The sequence below is a fragment of the Malaclemys terrapin genome, chromosome 1 (assembly GCF_027887155.1).
Source record: "Malaclemys terrapin pileata isolate rMalTer1 chromosome 1, rMalTer1.hap1, whole genome shotgun sequence".
NCBI lineage: Eukaryota > Metazoa > Chordata > Testudines > Emydidae > Malaclemys > Malaclemys terrapin.
Window position 1 is genome coordinate 73,378,932 of NC_071505.1, and position 16,873 is coordinate 73,395,804.

The 16,873-nt window shown below is 38.2% G+C and overlaps 1 protein-coding gene across 8 annotated transcripts in view; it reads right to left on the bottom strand.

Annotated features, from left to right (window-relative positions):
* Nucleotides 1-16,873, bottom strand: part of PPFIA2 (PTPRF interacting protein alpha 2) — a 642,959-nt gene that overhangs the window by 56,827 nt on the left and 569,259 nt on the right. For all 8 annotated transcript variants that reach the window (XM_054027372.1, XM_054027381.1, XM_054027368.1 and 5 more), the window contains one exon: nt 11,168-11,261. In XM_054027372.1, coding sequence (XP_053883347.1) covers nt 11,168-11,261 — 94 coding nt within the window. The remainder of the gene's footprint in view (nt 1-11,167; nt 11,262-16,873) is intronic.

A 16,873-nucleotide genomic window follows, 5' to 3' on the forward strand; every position in this document is an offset into this window, starting at 1 on the left:
GTACTCTCTACATTAAAGACACCACAACCTGTTCTAGAGTTGTTGATAACTCAGAAGTGCAGGATCTTGAATGCATATGGATCAATGTACTAACAAACAAAGCCCAGGAAGTGGTACCATGTGGGGTGGTCTGTTACAGATCACCAAATCAAACCAGAAGAAAATGAGTTACTTCTTAAGCACCTGTCTGCAATGTGTAGAAAGAAAAAGTTGTGTTATCATGGGGGACTTCAGTTTGGAAGACATATGCCTGAAGTCTCATGCAGCCAGTAGTTAAACAAACAAAATGAAAGATAATATTTTGACAAAAGGTATTATACGCAACATGAGGTAACTATTTTGGTCTCCATTATGATGGATAAATATAAAATCACTGATGAGGTTACAAGTGCCTGCATAGATGTAATATACTTAAACTTTTGTAAGGTGGTTGACTTAGCACCGCAAAACATTGTTGTTAAAAAGATAACACTATACAATATCAATAAAGCACACATTAAACAGATTAAGAACTGTATGACACATGGCCAGAGAGAGTTAAACAGCTCGCAGGCTAAATGACTCAGATTCCACTTTTAGAGACATGTTAGAAAAGTATGTAAATGGTAATTCGGGCCATTCCATGTTAGATAGGCTAGAACTTTTAAATGAAAACCTGTATTGTTAGAGAATCAGAGGTGATATTGATTCTCATATATGTTTACTTATATCTTGTTAGATGTTATCCATGTGAACAGAAAGTTTCTGTCTATTACTATAGCTATTGATTCAGAGATCAAAAGGAAATATTAACATTTAGATGAAATGTGAGTGAAATAATGTCATTGTCTGTATGTCTCTTTAAAGTTTGTGGTAAGCTATATAGGAACTACTTAATATATAAATTACCTTATGTTAATCCATGTAGTTAATTACCGATGATGTCTGGGAAACACAAGGTTACATCAAAGGCCTATTGTTCAGTCAAGGACTCTGTGCTGCCCAGGAACTATATAAAAAACTCTTGGGACCTGATCCTTTTAATCTCAGATCTGCTTGATGCTTTATGCAGGGGAAGCTTGAGTCATAAGACTGAGATCTCCACCAGGCTCTCCCTGGATATGAACACTGGACTATAACCAATGGACTATTTCTGAAAGAACTATTTGCAACTACAAAGCTCACCATCTCTACTATGAAACTAATCTCAGAACTGTACTCATGTCTGTATGTATACTAATCTTTTTAACTAATATTCTCTCTTTTCTTTTAAAATAAAATTTAGTTTAGTTAATAAGAATTGGCTGTAAGTGTGTATTTGGGTAAGATCTGAAATATTCATTAACATGGGAGGTAATATATCCGATCCCTTGGAACTGATAGAACTTTCTAATATGATGAATAACATTTTCAGTAATTTTCATCATATTTGACTTGGGTGTCTGGGTGGAAGCCCAGAGCTGGGTTGCTAAAGGGAACTGTGTTTTGTCTTCTGGGTAACCAGAGAAGTATTATAGAAGCTGTTTTATGCTGGCTTGGTAAAGCTAAGTATTGGGGATTGTCTGCCCCATTCTTTGCAGTTTGCCCTAATTGTCACAAATAGAATAGGAGATCTCAAAAAAGTAATCATTAATGGAGAATTATCTAATAAGGTTCCACAGGGACCAAAACTGCTATTCCTCATTTTCATTCATGATCTAGAAGTAAATATAAAATCACTGCTAATAAAATGTGCAGATGACACAAACATTGGTGGAATGTTAAATAATTATTCAGATCGATTGAATCACTTTGTAAGCTGAACCCATTCAAACAAAACGCATTTTAATAAGCTAAGTGCAAAGTTATACATTTAGGAACAATGTTTGCAGGCCATATCAATAGAATGGGGGACTATATCCTGGAAAGCAGTGGCTCTGAAAAGGATGAACAAGCAATTGAACATGAGCACCCAGTGCAATGCTGTGACAAAAAGGGAAGATGTGATCTTGGGATGTATAACAAGTGGTCAGTAGGAGTTGGGAGGTGATTTTACCTCTGTATATGACATTGGTGAGACAAATACTGGAATACTATGTACAGTTCTAAGCAACAGAGGGTCCTGTGGCACCAGTTGTCAAAAAAGCTAACAGTGTTTTATGAACTATTAGGAAAGGGATAGAAAATAAGACAGAAAATATCATAATGTCACTATATAAATACATGGACCAATGCCTTGAGTACTGGGTCCAGTTCTGGTTGGCCCATCTCAAAAAGAACATAGTAGAAATGGAAAAGGTTCAGAGAAGGGCAACAAGAATGATCAAGGGTGTGGAACGGATTCCAGCTATGAGAAAAATAAGTGTTGGCAAGTTCTGTGTGTGATAAGCCAAGCTGGGTTATCAGGACTAGTTTATATTGATAGCAAATAATGCAATTATCTAGGCCACATTTCAGCATTGTTTATCTTCTCTATACCATATATCAGACAAAATGTAAGAATGCACATTCTTAACAAAACCAGTGATATGCCTGAGATACATCAATGATATTTTCATCCTCTGGAGTCTGGACAGAAGATCTAAACTCCCCCACTGATTTCCATCACAATTTCAATAACCACCACCCATTCATCAAACTCCCTACAGAATACCCAACACCAGCATCAACTTCATGGATACCAGAGTTAGCTTAAAAATGGAACCCTACAAACAACTATATATGAGAAACCCACCAGTCACCAAATTTACCTCCACAGATCCAGTGACCGTCCCAGACACACCAAAAAATCTGTTATCTACAACTCACATACCACAGAATTTGCTCTGGAGAGAAAGTCCTGGATACACACCTAAACACACTTAAAATGCCTTCACTAAATAAGGACACTCCACCAGAAAAGTAGATCCCATCATGGAAAGGGCCATCCAAATACTTGGGAGAACCTGCTTCAGTACAGAGGGAAAAAAATCCCTGACCCCTAGTTGTCACCTGCCACCCCATGATGGAATCCATGCGAGGTACATCAAACAATTACAGCCCATATTTGATGGGGATGACATTCTGAAATAAATCTTTCCTGAACCCCCTCTTCTGACCTTCAAACAATCCTCCAGCCTCAACAAGCTCCCCATAGACCAGGACACACCAACTCAAAGCAGCACCACGCCCTGCCAGAACAACAGATGCAAAATCTGTAGACAAATCTCGACAGCTATGATGATCAATACCCTCACAACATACTTTTTTAAGATTTATGGGTCCTACACATGCTTATCACAACATCTGGTGTATCCATTGCAACAAATGCCCCAGTAACAACTATGCATGTGAAACCAGATAATCTTGAATGAATTCACAGAGAAAAATGATAAAAAGCAAAAACACTGTATCACCTGTGGGGGAAACTCTTTTCATAAAGCAATCACTCTATAGCTGATCTTTCAATAGTTGTCCTCAAAAGGAAACCTACACAACACCTTCAAAAGGCAAACCTGGAAACTTAAATTCATAACTCTGCTTGACACCAAAAAAACATGGACTTAACAGGGACACTGCTTTTAGGGCTCATTACAACAATCTGTAACACACCACCCTGCCTGCTGACCTTAATTGTCCACTTCAAATCTTTTATGCATAACAATCTAACCCCCAATTTGCCCACTTCATTTCAAGTGCCAGCCTCCAACCTGTGTTACTCTTTCTGCTTAACAATCTGTCCCAACTTGTATTTAGCTCAAATGCTCTGCTTCCTTCCCCAAACCTTAAGAAGAGGATGATTTGGTTATGTGTAACTCGAAAGCTTGTACATTCTGCCAACAGAAGTTGGTCCAATAAGAGACATTACCTCACCTATCTTGTCTCTCTCGTATCCTGGGACCAACATGGCTACAATAATACCACTGCAAACAAATCTTAACAAATGTAAGAATAAATCTATTTCTCTATTCTTAACCAAGTTTCTTTTAGATAATAATAGTTTGCCGTTCTATAGTACCTTTCATCACAAGTTCTTAAAGCTCTCTACAGAAATTTATTAATCCTTCTAACAGATCTTTAAGGTTATAATTAGGTGTAAGAGGTAGATTTGCAAAAACTGCACAGTAAATCCCTCGAAGAATAGGAATAAACTCAGAAGAGTCCTGAAATTCACTTCTATGCTCTGAACATTAAACTACATTTAAGTTACAAATAATACAACTCTAAAATACTTAAATTAATGTGTCTTATTACATCATGTGTCTTTTGTGGTCAGGCTTCACCGAAAACATACATAACTTTATGAATGTGTAGATGATTCATCTAACTAATGGCTGTATTATTGCATCAATTTTAGCACCATGATAGGATTAAATTATCAAATTCTAAAGAGCTAGTTTCCTGTGTCTTTGAAGTCCTAGGATAAGGATTCATAGCTAATGACTAACTGTAACAACCAAATTCCTAGGATGAAAATTGGCTCTTTAGGGAGGTCTACAAAAGTCTTGCCTATCACTGAGTAAGGTTCTTCATTTCACTTTAATGGTGTGTAAGTAGTTAATTCAAATACATAGAAATATATAATGCCAAATAGTATCCTCTAAGCAGGAAGTAGGCAAACTTTGAAGTGCAATAATATGTTGATTACACTATAACAACAAGGGTGGGATTTGATATGCAGAAGTGTAGTAGTCTCTCAGGAAACTTAGAATAAAAGATATTGTTCAACAATTTATTTTGCATATGTAAATAGTCAGGGCTAGAGAGCTAAAATAGCATAATGTAAATTTAATTAGAAATATAATCCAGAATGTAAAATTTTTAAGAGTTCTAAGTTTAAGGCATTTTTCCCCTGAGAGAGTGTTCCTCTGAGTTCCCCTGGAAATATTGTGGTTTAAGAAGAAGCAGTGTCTGAGCTGCAAGCAATATAATGGTAGGGCTTAAGAATGAGCAGATGTGATGTTATCCAGTAGAAGGTGGTGGTCTATATTCTTCTTTATTAAAGTCACCTGTTCATTAAATCATTGTATTCCCATAATTACCATACAGGACTGGGAGATCACATAGCAAGTTTGTGGCAAAGACAGCACAGAATCCAGATCTCCTACCTCCCAGTGCTGTATGGTAATTACTAGACAATGCTTCTTTGCCCTTTTCTCATATCTGTCCTTCCAGCTAAGGGGCAGGAATCACTACAAAGATCTGTAAGCTGCTTCTTCCCCTTCAGGGTCTGAGCTTGCTTTCTTTGCAGTGTTCACAGGCCCTGATCAACAGAAGCAAAGAGTCAAGCAAAAGGCTTGATCTCAAACTTAGTTGCTGTGCCACTAGAAAACAAGACAGTTTAATAAAGTTAAACTCTCTCACTTACCTTTTATAAAGATACCACATTGTTTATAGATAAGGTCCTGTCAGTACACTATATTTTTACTATTATTAATGTGAGACACTAAATATCTCTCTCACTTATATTACCAAAATTGGTATTCATCTCTCAGCTAAGAAAAACTCTTTCCATTTATGCAAGGAGGGAGATATGCATTGTTAAATGGGGGCAAGAAAGGTGTCTGACATACTGAGACAAACCGTTCTGCTTAAAGCTTTAAAAAATGAAGTATTGGACTGTTTTAACTTCGAATACACTCAAGGTCTCAGTCACATTAAATGCCTTTATCTTTCTAAAGCAGATCTGATAACACGTGAATTCTGTACCATCCATTTCACAGGTCCCTATCCCAGTAATGTCCAGAATTCAATAAATACCTGTGAACTACGTTCTTAATTTTTCTGTATTAGTCTTAGACATACAATTATATATTGAATGAATTAAGGACCTCAGTAAATGGATCAACCCAAAGCATGTCCAAACTTGTCTCTGCAAGTAACCTAGAGGAATTCTGAACAGTACTTTTAACAATTCAGAAACCAAAATCTACAAAGATTGACCACTCTTAAAGGTCTAAAGTGATGGAACAAAGGCCTTCAGGAGACAGATATATAAACATATGATTAAGGGTAAGTACGTACAATTGCCACTTTTACTTTCTAATATCTTGGACTATTTGGAAAAATATGCACCTGAAATACTAGCCCAAGATTATATTCTAAGTGGATGAGTCATAATCACAAAGAAAAGATTCCTAAATGAGACCATGTCGGGGGATGATTTGGTTATGTCTACTCCACAAGGAGCCAAGGACAGACACAGGAGAAGAGAAAACTTTGAAAAGCGGACAGCACGAGAAAATCTGGCTGTAGGAGATTAAACTAACTCCACCAGAGAGGTCCTTTGGGGCCATCTGCCTGTCCCAAGTCAGGATAAAGGAGGAGGGTTGGGCGTGGGGCTAGCAACTCCACCCCGTAAAAAATTAACTTGCTACAGAAATGCCAAAAATAGAGATAACAGAGACTTTTAGCCTGGAAAAAGAAGGATCTTCAACTCGAAGATACATGACGCAGGGTGGTGAAAGTCGTGAGGAAGCCACAAAGCCGATTACCCTTCTTGCAACCAGGAGGATTACCATCGGTACATGGAATGTGAGGACCATGTACGAGTTAAGAAAGATGGCGCAGGTTGCAGCAGAGATGAGGAGCAACAACCTGAGCCTACTAGGCATTAGCGAGACAAGATGGACGCAAGCTGGACAGAGACGACTGTGACAGGAGAATTGTTGCTGTATTCCGGACATGAAGAGAGCAACGCACCCCACACACAGGGAGTAGGCTTCATGTTGTCCAAGCAGGCACAGAGAGCACTGATTGGTTGGGAGGCACAGGGTTCCAGGATCATCACAGCATCCTTCAGAACTAAAATGAAGAGGATTAAGATGAATGTTGTACAGTGCTATGCTCCAACCAATGACAGCGAAGAGGAGGACAAAGACTATTTTTACAACAGACTTCAGAAAATATTAGAGATTCTCCCAGACAAAGACATCACCATCCTTATGGTAGACTTTAATGCCAAAATTGGACTTGACAACACAGGATATGAACAAGTCATGGGGACCCACGCTCTGGGAGAGATGAGTGAGAATGGAGAGAGATTTGTGGATCTGTGTGCACTTAATAACCTGGTCATAGGAGGTAGCATCTTTCCTCACAAGCGGATCCACAAGAGTACCTGGGTATTGCCAGCAGGCACGATAGAAAACCACATTGATCATGTCTGTATTAGCAAGAAGTTCAGAATCTTTGCAGGACATTAGAGTGAGAAGAGAAGCAGACGTAGCGTCTGACCATCACTTAGTGGTGGCCAGATTGAAGCTGAAGTTGAAGAAGAACTGGATAGACGCATCAGATAGAAGAGTGAAGTACAATGTCAGCCTTTTGAAGGATCATAAGATCAAGGAAGATTTTGGACTGATGCTGAAGAATAAGTTTTCAGTACTACAGGATCGATCTGAGGAAGAGGAAGGCAGTGTATCCAACAGATGGCAGAAAGTGAGAGAGACACTTAGGTCAGCATGCCAGGAAGTGCCTGGAATCAAGAAATACCAGCAGAAAGAGTGGATCACAGCAGAGACCTTGACTAAGATAGAAGATAGAAAGAAAAAGAAGGCAGTAGTTAATAACAGCAGAACTAGAGCAGCAAAGGCTAAAGTGCAAAAAGAGCATGCTGAAGCCCATAGAGCAGTGAAGAGGAATATTAGGAAGGATAAGAGAGATTATGTGGATGGACTGGCAGCAGAAGCGGAGCAGGCAGCATACAACGGTAATATGAAACAGCTGTATGACATCACCAAGTGACTGTCTGCAAAGTTCAGCAAGCCAGAACGTCCCGTCAAAGACAAGCAGGGAAAGTCTATAACAGAAATAGAACAACAGATGAATAGATGGGCGGAGCATTTTGAGGAACTCCTGAATAGACCAGCACCACTAAATCCACCAGACATTGATCCAGCCAACGAAGACCTTCCAATCAATTGTGACAGACCAACTAGAGATGAGATCAGAAAAGCCATCACTATGATGAAGAACAGGAAGGCGGCTGGACCTGACGATATCCCAGCAGAGGCCCTGAGAGTAGATCTGGATGCTTCAGTGGAAATGCTGTATCCCCTCTTTGAGAAGATATGGAAAGAAGAAGTGATTCCGGCAGACTGGAAAGAGGGATACCTTATTAAAATCCCCAAGAAAGGAGATCTCAGCAATTGTGCCAACTACAGAGAAATCACACTTCTGTCAGTGCCAGGGAAGGTCTTGAACTGAGTCCTCTTAGAGAGAATGAAGGATGCCGTCGATCCACAGCTATGAGATGAGCAGGCAGGTTTCCGGCAAAATAGATCATGCACGGACCAGATAGCAACGCTCCGCATCATAGTCGAGTAGTCTATGGAGTGGAACTCCTCGTTGTACATCAACTTTGTTGACTATGAGAAAGCATTCGATAGCGTGGATCGAGAGACTCTCTGGAAGCTCCTTCGGCACTATGGCATCCCAGCAAAGGTGGTTAACCTGATTAAGAACTTATATGATGGCATACACTGTAGAGTGATCCATGGAGGGCAGCTTACAAACAGCTTCCAGGTGCGAACTGGAGTCAGAGAAGGATGCTTGTTGTCACCATTTCTTTTTCTCCTTGTCATTGATTGGATTATGAAGATATCCACTTATGAGCGCAGGAACAGAAGCCAGTGGATGTTGTGGACCCAGCTTGATGACCTGGACTTTGCCGATGACCTTGCACTCCTTTCGCATAGCAAACAGCAGATGCAAGAGAAGACCAACGTAGTGGCAGCCACGTCATCACAGGTTGGCCTCAACATCCACAAGGACAAGACCAAGATCCTCAAGATTAACTCCATCAGTAATGACCCAGTCACACTGAATGGAAGTCCTCTGGAAGAAGTGCAATCCTTTACCTACTTAGGCAGCATTATTGACCAACAGGGTGGCACAGACGCAGACATCAAAGCAAGGATCGGTAAGGCAAGAGCAGCTTTCTTACAGCTCAAGAACATCTGGAGCTCCAGAGGGCTGTCTTTGGCAACAAAGATTCGACTGTTCAACTCCAACGTGAAGTCAATCTTATTGTATGGAGCTGAAACCTGGAGGACAACTAAAACAACCACCAGGAAGATCCAGACCTTCATAAATAGTTGCCTTAGAAGGATTCTCCAGATCTGTAGGCCAGACACCATCAGCAACATCTACCTCTTGGAGAGGACCCGTCAACTTCCAGCAGAGGAAGAAATTAGAAGGAGAAGGTGGGGCTGGATAGGACACACACTACGCAAGCAGCCAACCAACATCACTAGACAGGCATTGCGGTGGAATCCCCAAGGCAAGCGGAAAAGAGGCCGTCCAAGAAACACCTGGCGACGGGACCTTCAGGCTGATAGCATAAAAATGGGCTATACCTGGAATCAGTTAGAGCAAATGGCCCAGGATAGAGAACTCTGGAGATCTGTGGTTGGTGGCACATACCCCGATTGGGGTGACGGGCATGAGTGAGTGAGTGAGTAGATTAGACTAAGAGGTCTGGGCATAGATTATCCTGTATATTCTCCAATGTATCCAAATCCAAGACTTTTCTAGGTATTGTATTTGTGTGATGCAATTAATGTGTAAATCTGCATTTTCTGTGTTGTCCATTGTATATAGATTAAAACTTTTATATTCTGTTAATAAATACTAACCTAACAGAATTAGATAAGTGACATATTTTGAAATATTTTTGTGGGAACAATGGTAGCCTTTAAAATCTCAACATTTGCCACTTCAGCCAATACTGGTTACATATTGTGGTATCTTCTATTCTCAGTATTGGAAGATAGATGAGTAGCATGGTGAATGCTGAATTCCTAATGGCACCCAATATGGTCTGTTCCCAGTGGTGGCTTCGCAGAAGCTTTGCAGAATTAAGGATAACTAATTGATATTTTTACAATATAATTCCATAAAAAGTGTTTAATTTCCATAAAATATATAACAGAATGGTGATTGATAATTGATTTAGAGATAAAAATTCCAGATGCAGAGGAAAGATTGATCTGTTGTAGTATTCTTAAGAACAGTATCCTGAGTTTGGTGACCAAAGTCTCTTCTCTGTTGGGAGAGGATGCTGAAGGAATGCATCTTTACCCTTATTCACAGATTCTGAAATTAGGACCAGTTTAAGTTGAACATTCATATTTGTACATTAACGATAATGATCGCATGTACCATAACCACATGTGGTACACAGTAAGTGGTTAAAACACACACTATACATAAAACTACTCAGAAAGGCTGGAAAAAATCCCTGGAATTTCCTCATCAGAAAGGCAGAATACTCTGCAAAGTATCCATCAAACCATGTAAAAGATCAGCAGAAGACTGAGATACATGAGCATACTGTAAATGTGAAAGATAAAAAGAGTCTTAGGAAGTAAAATGTTGACACTCAAACAGTAATTAAAGAACAGGAATGAGCTTGTTTTAAAAAAAACGTATTCAGAGCGTGATTTTTAAGAAGTGTCCTTTTTCTCCTCAGATGTTCTCTAATAACACTGGAATTATGAGACTGAACAGATTTTTTTTTGGGGGGGGAGCAATGCTTTTTTTTTTTTTTTTCCAAATGAACCTACCTACTTTCTTGCAGCTGTTATGACTCAGAGTGTATCAGTTTTACAACTAGTGCAGTGGCGGAAAGCATTTAATTATTCTATAATGTATGTGAACAAAAAGCTAGGTTGTCATTTTCTGACAGACATAAGAGAAAGCAGAGTTACTAATGTCTATGGGGAATCACTGTCTTTTATAATAGATTGAAATAATTATATGCTCAATGGATAATGCAAACAGTCTTGCATCCTCTTTTTCTTTTGGATAATCCAGGCAAAAAGAGTCAGTAAGATATTTCTTTCATTGCATGTGTAGTTTTAAAAACCACAGTTAGCACAGGACATAGTAATTAAACTGTAAAGTCAAACTAAAAAAATGTTCCTTTCTTTTAAACTCATGTTTTTTTTGTGAATGATAAAGTATTCTACCTTTATAAAGTGTACTTTATTACCACATTACTTTAGTGTTAGTGTACTTTATTACCACATATTTCCGTTATTTTATGTGGAGCTTTTAAAAACAATAATCCTGGGAAAACTCACATATACGTGATGGTCAACTGCTACAGTGTCAGACAAATACAGTCATTTGTTTGGTCATGCTTTCAATTGTGCATACCTAGGACAACACACAAAATCAAAATATGAACAACGTATGATGAAAATAAAATGAACAAGCAACCTACTTTTTCTTTAGTCTTCGGTCTTTTTCTGCTTGAGTTCCAAGTTTGCCTAATCCCAGAGAGTCCTGTGCTGCAGCCTCTGTTTCCATAAAACCTCCTGTGTTGAAACAGTAAGCAAAAAGGAACATATTTCCTCATAGTTCTTTTCTGATTATTCCACTCATCAACCCAACCCAATTTTTATTTTACTTATTTATTTTTCTCTTTTTAAGTCTACTGCTTGTTGAGAATACCTACTATCTATTTATAACCACAGAATTAAGGAACAAATCTGACCAAACCTTGACAAAGGCTTTATATATCCTTCTCATTACCTGGAAAGGTCTGAGTAATGTTTTTAACTTCCAAACACCTGTCTGTGAGGGAAATACTATTATTCCCATTTCACAGATGGGGGACCGAGGCAAAGGGAGACTAAGGGTATGTCAGTACTTCAAGCTGAAGGTGTAGTTAAGAACATAAGAGCTGCCAGACTGGGTCAAACCATGATCCATCTTGCCTGGTATCCCTGTCTCTGAAGTGACCTGCACCAGAGCTTCAGGAGGACTGTACATAACACGGCAGTTATGGAATGATCCAGTCCTGTCTTCCTCTCCCAGCTTCTGGTAGTCAGAGGTTTAGGGTCACCCTGATCCTGGTGTTGTATCCCTGACCATCTTGGCTAATAGTCATTGACGAACCTATCCTCCTTGAACTTATCCAGTTTATTTTTATGTATATACATATATATATAGGGCCATCACAACATCCCATGGCAATGAATTCAATAGGTTAGTTGTGTGAAAAAGTACTTCCTCCTGTTTGCATTGAACCTGCGGCCTATTAATTTCATTGGATAATCCCCAATTTTTATATTATGTGAAAGGGTAAATAACTCTTCTCTATTCACTTTTTCTACACCATTCATGATTTTATAGACCTCTATCATATACCCGCTAAGTCATCTCTTTTCTAAGATGAACAGCCCTAATCTTTTTAGTCTCTCTTCATATCTGGAATCCGTTCCACACCCTTGATCATTCTTGTTGCCCTTCTCTGAACCTTTTCCATTTCTACTATGTCCTTTTTGAGATGGGCCCACCAGAACTGGACCCAGTACTCAAGGCATTGGTCCATGTATTTATATAGTGACATTATGATATTTTCTGTCTTATTTTCTATCCCTTTCCTAATAGTTCATAAAACACTGTTAGCTTTTTTGACAACTGGTGGACATTGAGCAGAAGTTTTCAGAGAACTAGCAAGGTGACTTCAAGATCTCTTAGAATGCAATTTAGAACCAATCATTATATATGTATGGTTGGGATTATTTTCTCCAATGTCCATTACTTTGCACTTATCAATGTTGAATTTCATTTGTCATTTTGTTGCTCAGCCACCCAATTTTGTGAGATCCCCCTGTAACTCCTCACAGTGTGCTTTGTTCTTAACTATCTTGAATAATTTTGCATTGTCTGCAATCTTTGCCAATTCACTTTTCACCTCTTTTTTCCAGTTCACTAATGAGTAAGTTTTACAGGACAGGCCCCAGCTTGAGGAGACATACCGTGCTAGTTTTCATTAAGCTACCACACTAAAAACAGTGTAGCCATGGAGGCCCTTTCCCTTCTCCAAGTATGTACCTGTCCAAGGCACTAGGGACATATGCAGGGTGGCTAGCCCATCCCATTGGTTGTGCCACTGTAGTTATACTTTATTTTTTAGCATGCTAGCTCAATCAGAGATAGCACAGGTGTGTCTTCTTGATCTGGAAATTACCCCTCCCACTCAAAGTGTAGATATTTCCTTAGTGATTTGCCCCAGATTGGGGAGGAAGCCTGGGGTGAAGCAGGGAATTGAACCTGAGTCTTCTAAGTCCCAGTTTAGTACCTTAGCCATTGGACTGATCATCCTTTCTTGAGGACAGATATCTAATAGGGTTGTCAAATTATTAAAAACATAATCATGAGAGTAAAAAAAAGTTGTGATTAATCGCAGTTTTAATCATACTGTTAAACAATAATAGAATACCAATTTAAATGTATTATACATATTTTGGGATGTTTTTCTACATTTTCAAATATATTGATTTCAGTTACAATACAGAATACAAAGTGTACAGCGCTCACTTTATATTATTTTTATTAGAAATATTTGCACTGTAAAAAGGATAAAACAAGAGAAATAGCATTTTTCAAGTCACCTCATACCAGTACAGTAGTGCAGTCTCTCTATCATGAAAGTGCAACTTCCAAATGTAGATTATTATTTTTTACATAACTTCACTCAAAAACAAAACAGTATAAAACTTCAGAGCCTACAAGTCAAAGCAGGAAGGGGCATATGAATGTTTAGCTGATTCAGCATGTAAAGTCCTTGCAACAACAGCGCCATGTGAATGCCTGTACTCACTTTCAGGTGACATTGTAAATAAGAAGCAGGCAGCATTATCTCCTGCAAATGTAAGCAAACTTGTTTGTATGAGTGAACAAGAAGTAGGATGCAGTGGGATTGTATGAGGTGCATTGAAAAATACTATTTCTTTTCTTTTGTTTTATCTTTTTTACAGTGAGAATATTTGTAATCGAAATAATGTAAAGTGAGGACTGAACACTTGGTATTCTATGTTGTAATTGAAATCAATATATTTGAAAATATAGAAAAACATTCAAAAATATTTATAATAAATGTAAATTGGTATTCGATTATTGTTTAACGATGTGATTAAAACTGCGATTAATCACAATGTTTACAATTCAGTTAATTTGTTTTGCATTAATCACATGCATCAACTGCGATTGACAGATAGATAGACAGACCGACCTGTCTGTCTGTCTATCTATCTGGTGTCAAACCATATTACAAACTGAGGGCTAGATTGTGACTCTATGCTCTGCCCTGAAAAAGCAAAGTATGTTGTTGTGGTGTTCCAAGAGCACGTGAGGAGGGATATTGTGACAGCTTATTTTCCCTGCTGCTCAGGGAAGAGAGTGAACAGCAGTTTAAAGTGCCCAACCTGCTGGCTCTGCTCACTTCTCACCTACATGTGGGAGAGGTGGATGTAGGAGCTCTGTGGAGCCTGCTTCCCCTCCCATGCTACTGCCCATGATGTAGGTAACTGGGGTAAAGTAGGCAAATATCTAGATGAGTTGCTGTACCCCCTGGAAGACCTCTGAATACCCCCAGAGGTACACGAACCCCTGGTTGAGAACCACTGCTCTATGGTAACTCCCTCGTGCAAGACTGAAGTCACATTTTGGCCCTGAATTAGTATATATTAGATACTGGCATTATCTCGGACAACATAATAGAATTTACAATATTAGTTACGTTAAGCAACTAATTTTTCTTTAAAAAACAAAAACAAATGGATATAGGGTATCACATAGAGGAAATATAACCCTGAAATTTGCAAACCACTTTAACATGCAGCTCAGTCAAGCGAGAGCAAAAATCTATTGGTGCATCAGTTTGCTGGTGTTGAAGAACAAATGCCTTTTTTAAAGTCATCCTTTTAAAATATAAATCATTCTACTGTTATAACTGTCTATAGGACAAGGATACATTTTCAGTATTGTAAACAGGGCATTAGCCACATAACTTCCAAGATGGCAGCGATGCATCTGATCACACATACACACAAAAATCACCTCATGCATTGCTTTATTGTTAGTGTCCTTTGATAGAAGTTTTATAGAATACTTTATCATATGTTTCCTTCTGACCCTTGTAAAGATATCACTTACACTCTTTTGTGCAGATTAAGTTGCTTTAGATATAGGTAGTGTGAGTTCAGTAACTTTTACAGAATGGAAAATATTCTTAGTATAATATACTTTTACAAAATACAGTTGTGCTGTTTGAATAACCAAGAAAGCATGGCAAACCTGGAGTTATGTGAATGAGATAAGTGCTTTATAACACTCCTGTCTTGCAAACTGATCCACACACTTGCACCCACACAGATCAGCTTATATAATCGGGATCTAAAAATCACTGTAATGTATGGTTTGTATTAGGGACAGATATAGCTAATATGTAACAGGAGAAGAAACACAAAAAGAAAATTTAGCATGATATTCCAAAAGGATGTTAGAAGATGCACAAGCTAATAAAGTCAGATGAGTTAACAAAAGATGCAAAGTCCCCCCAAAAAATCTTTAAAAAAGTATAAATATGTAAAACATGTTCTAAGGAATGTATTAGACTTTGGATAGTAATGCAAATAATTTAGCAGATATTGAAAGAATAATAACTCACAAGAGTAACAGATTTAGCACTGGAAAACCAGTTCGCTTGAATACATACAAGAAATTTGGTACAAGGAAATTATCAAGGTGAAATCTTGGCCCTATTTAAGGCAGTGGTAAAACTCCTGATGTTCCAGTATTGTTTTTTTATCAACATAACTCAAATGAGAGATTGTGAGAATTTATATACATATATCTATGTTTTTTAAGAGATATTACTGGTTCCAGAAATATTATGTATACTTAAAGTTGCTGGAACCAGAAACATCTTTGGCACTGAGATGATCTTTTTAAGTGCACTCACTCTGTGTGTTAGTCTGCGTATGTGTGCGCACACACGTATGCATATGACTGCACACATGAATATATAAAAAAGAATGAACATTTTTTCTGTGGCTAGTCAATAAGATCTATTTAATGTTGTCTGTTGCTTTATTGAAGAAAAGGGAAAGTATCTTCCAAATAACAGGAAAAAATGAATATTTGTAATAGTAAATTTGTACTTGCACAGGCCACATCAAGATTAGTGAAACCCGGAAGAAAGAAGTTAAATAACGACTGTTTTTATTCCCCTTTGTCAAGTTAATTTGTGACAACACATTAAAAATCTGATTTTAGCAGTCAGAGGTACAATGATGTATAAGTCTCATGACATAGCATCCTAAAAATATATATGAGATATACCTATTGCATAGAACTGGAAGGGACCCTAAAAGGTCATTGAGTCAAGGCCAGCCCCCTGCCTTCACTAGCAGGACCAAGTACTGATTTTTGCCCCAGATCCTTAAATGGCCCCCTCAAGGATTGAGCTCACAACCCTGGTTTTAACAGACTAATACTCAAACCACTGAGCTATCCCACCCCCCTAAATGTTAATGAAGCTTGTAATACAGTTATAACTATATCATTATAGTTGTTATGGCACTAATTCAAGCAATTCTGTAAAAAATTGTACTTTGTGTGTGTTTTTGCTATCTTGTATCACCTTTAAAATACTAGCTCTATACTAGTGTAAGCATATAAAAGCTGCCGGCCACAAAAGACTTCATTTCCTTCTCTTTTCTCATCTGCCTTGGTTACAAATTAAAGAGGAAACAAATTGCTCTGTATTTCAGTAGCACAGTGATCACCCTTAATAGCTTCTAAAAATGCTTTTGTTGCTTCTTTTTGGTTACTATATGTAATAGTATGTTTTATTGATCCTGGCTATGTTTATTTAAAATGCATGTTTTTCATCTTCCCCACAGTGAGTTGGGGATCTATTAGGTTAGGAAATGGTGGTTAGGTTATAATGTCACAACTCATTATGTAAATCTGTGATGGATATCCAGGGGATACAGATCAGATAAAAAGTGGATCGGCAAAGGATTTAAAGAAGGCATACTCTAAAGGAGTGAAAAAGTGGGTTTGGGCAAATACAAATTGTACAGCAGAAAGTCAACCCTCTCTCCTTCATAGCTCCCTTTAAACCTCATAGAAA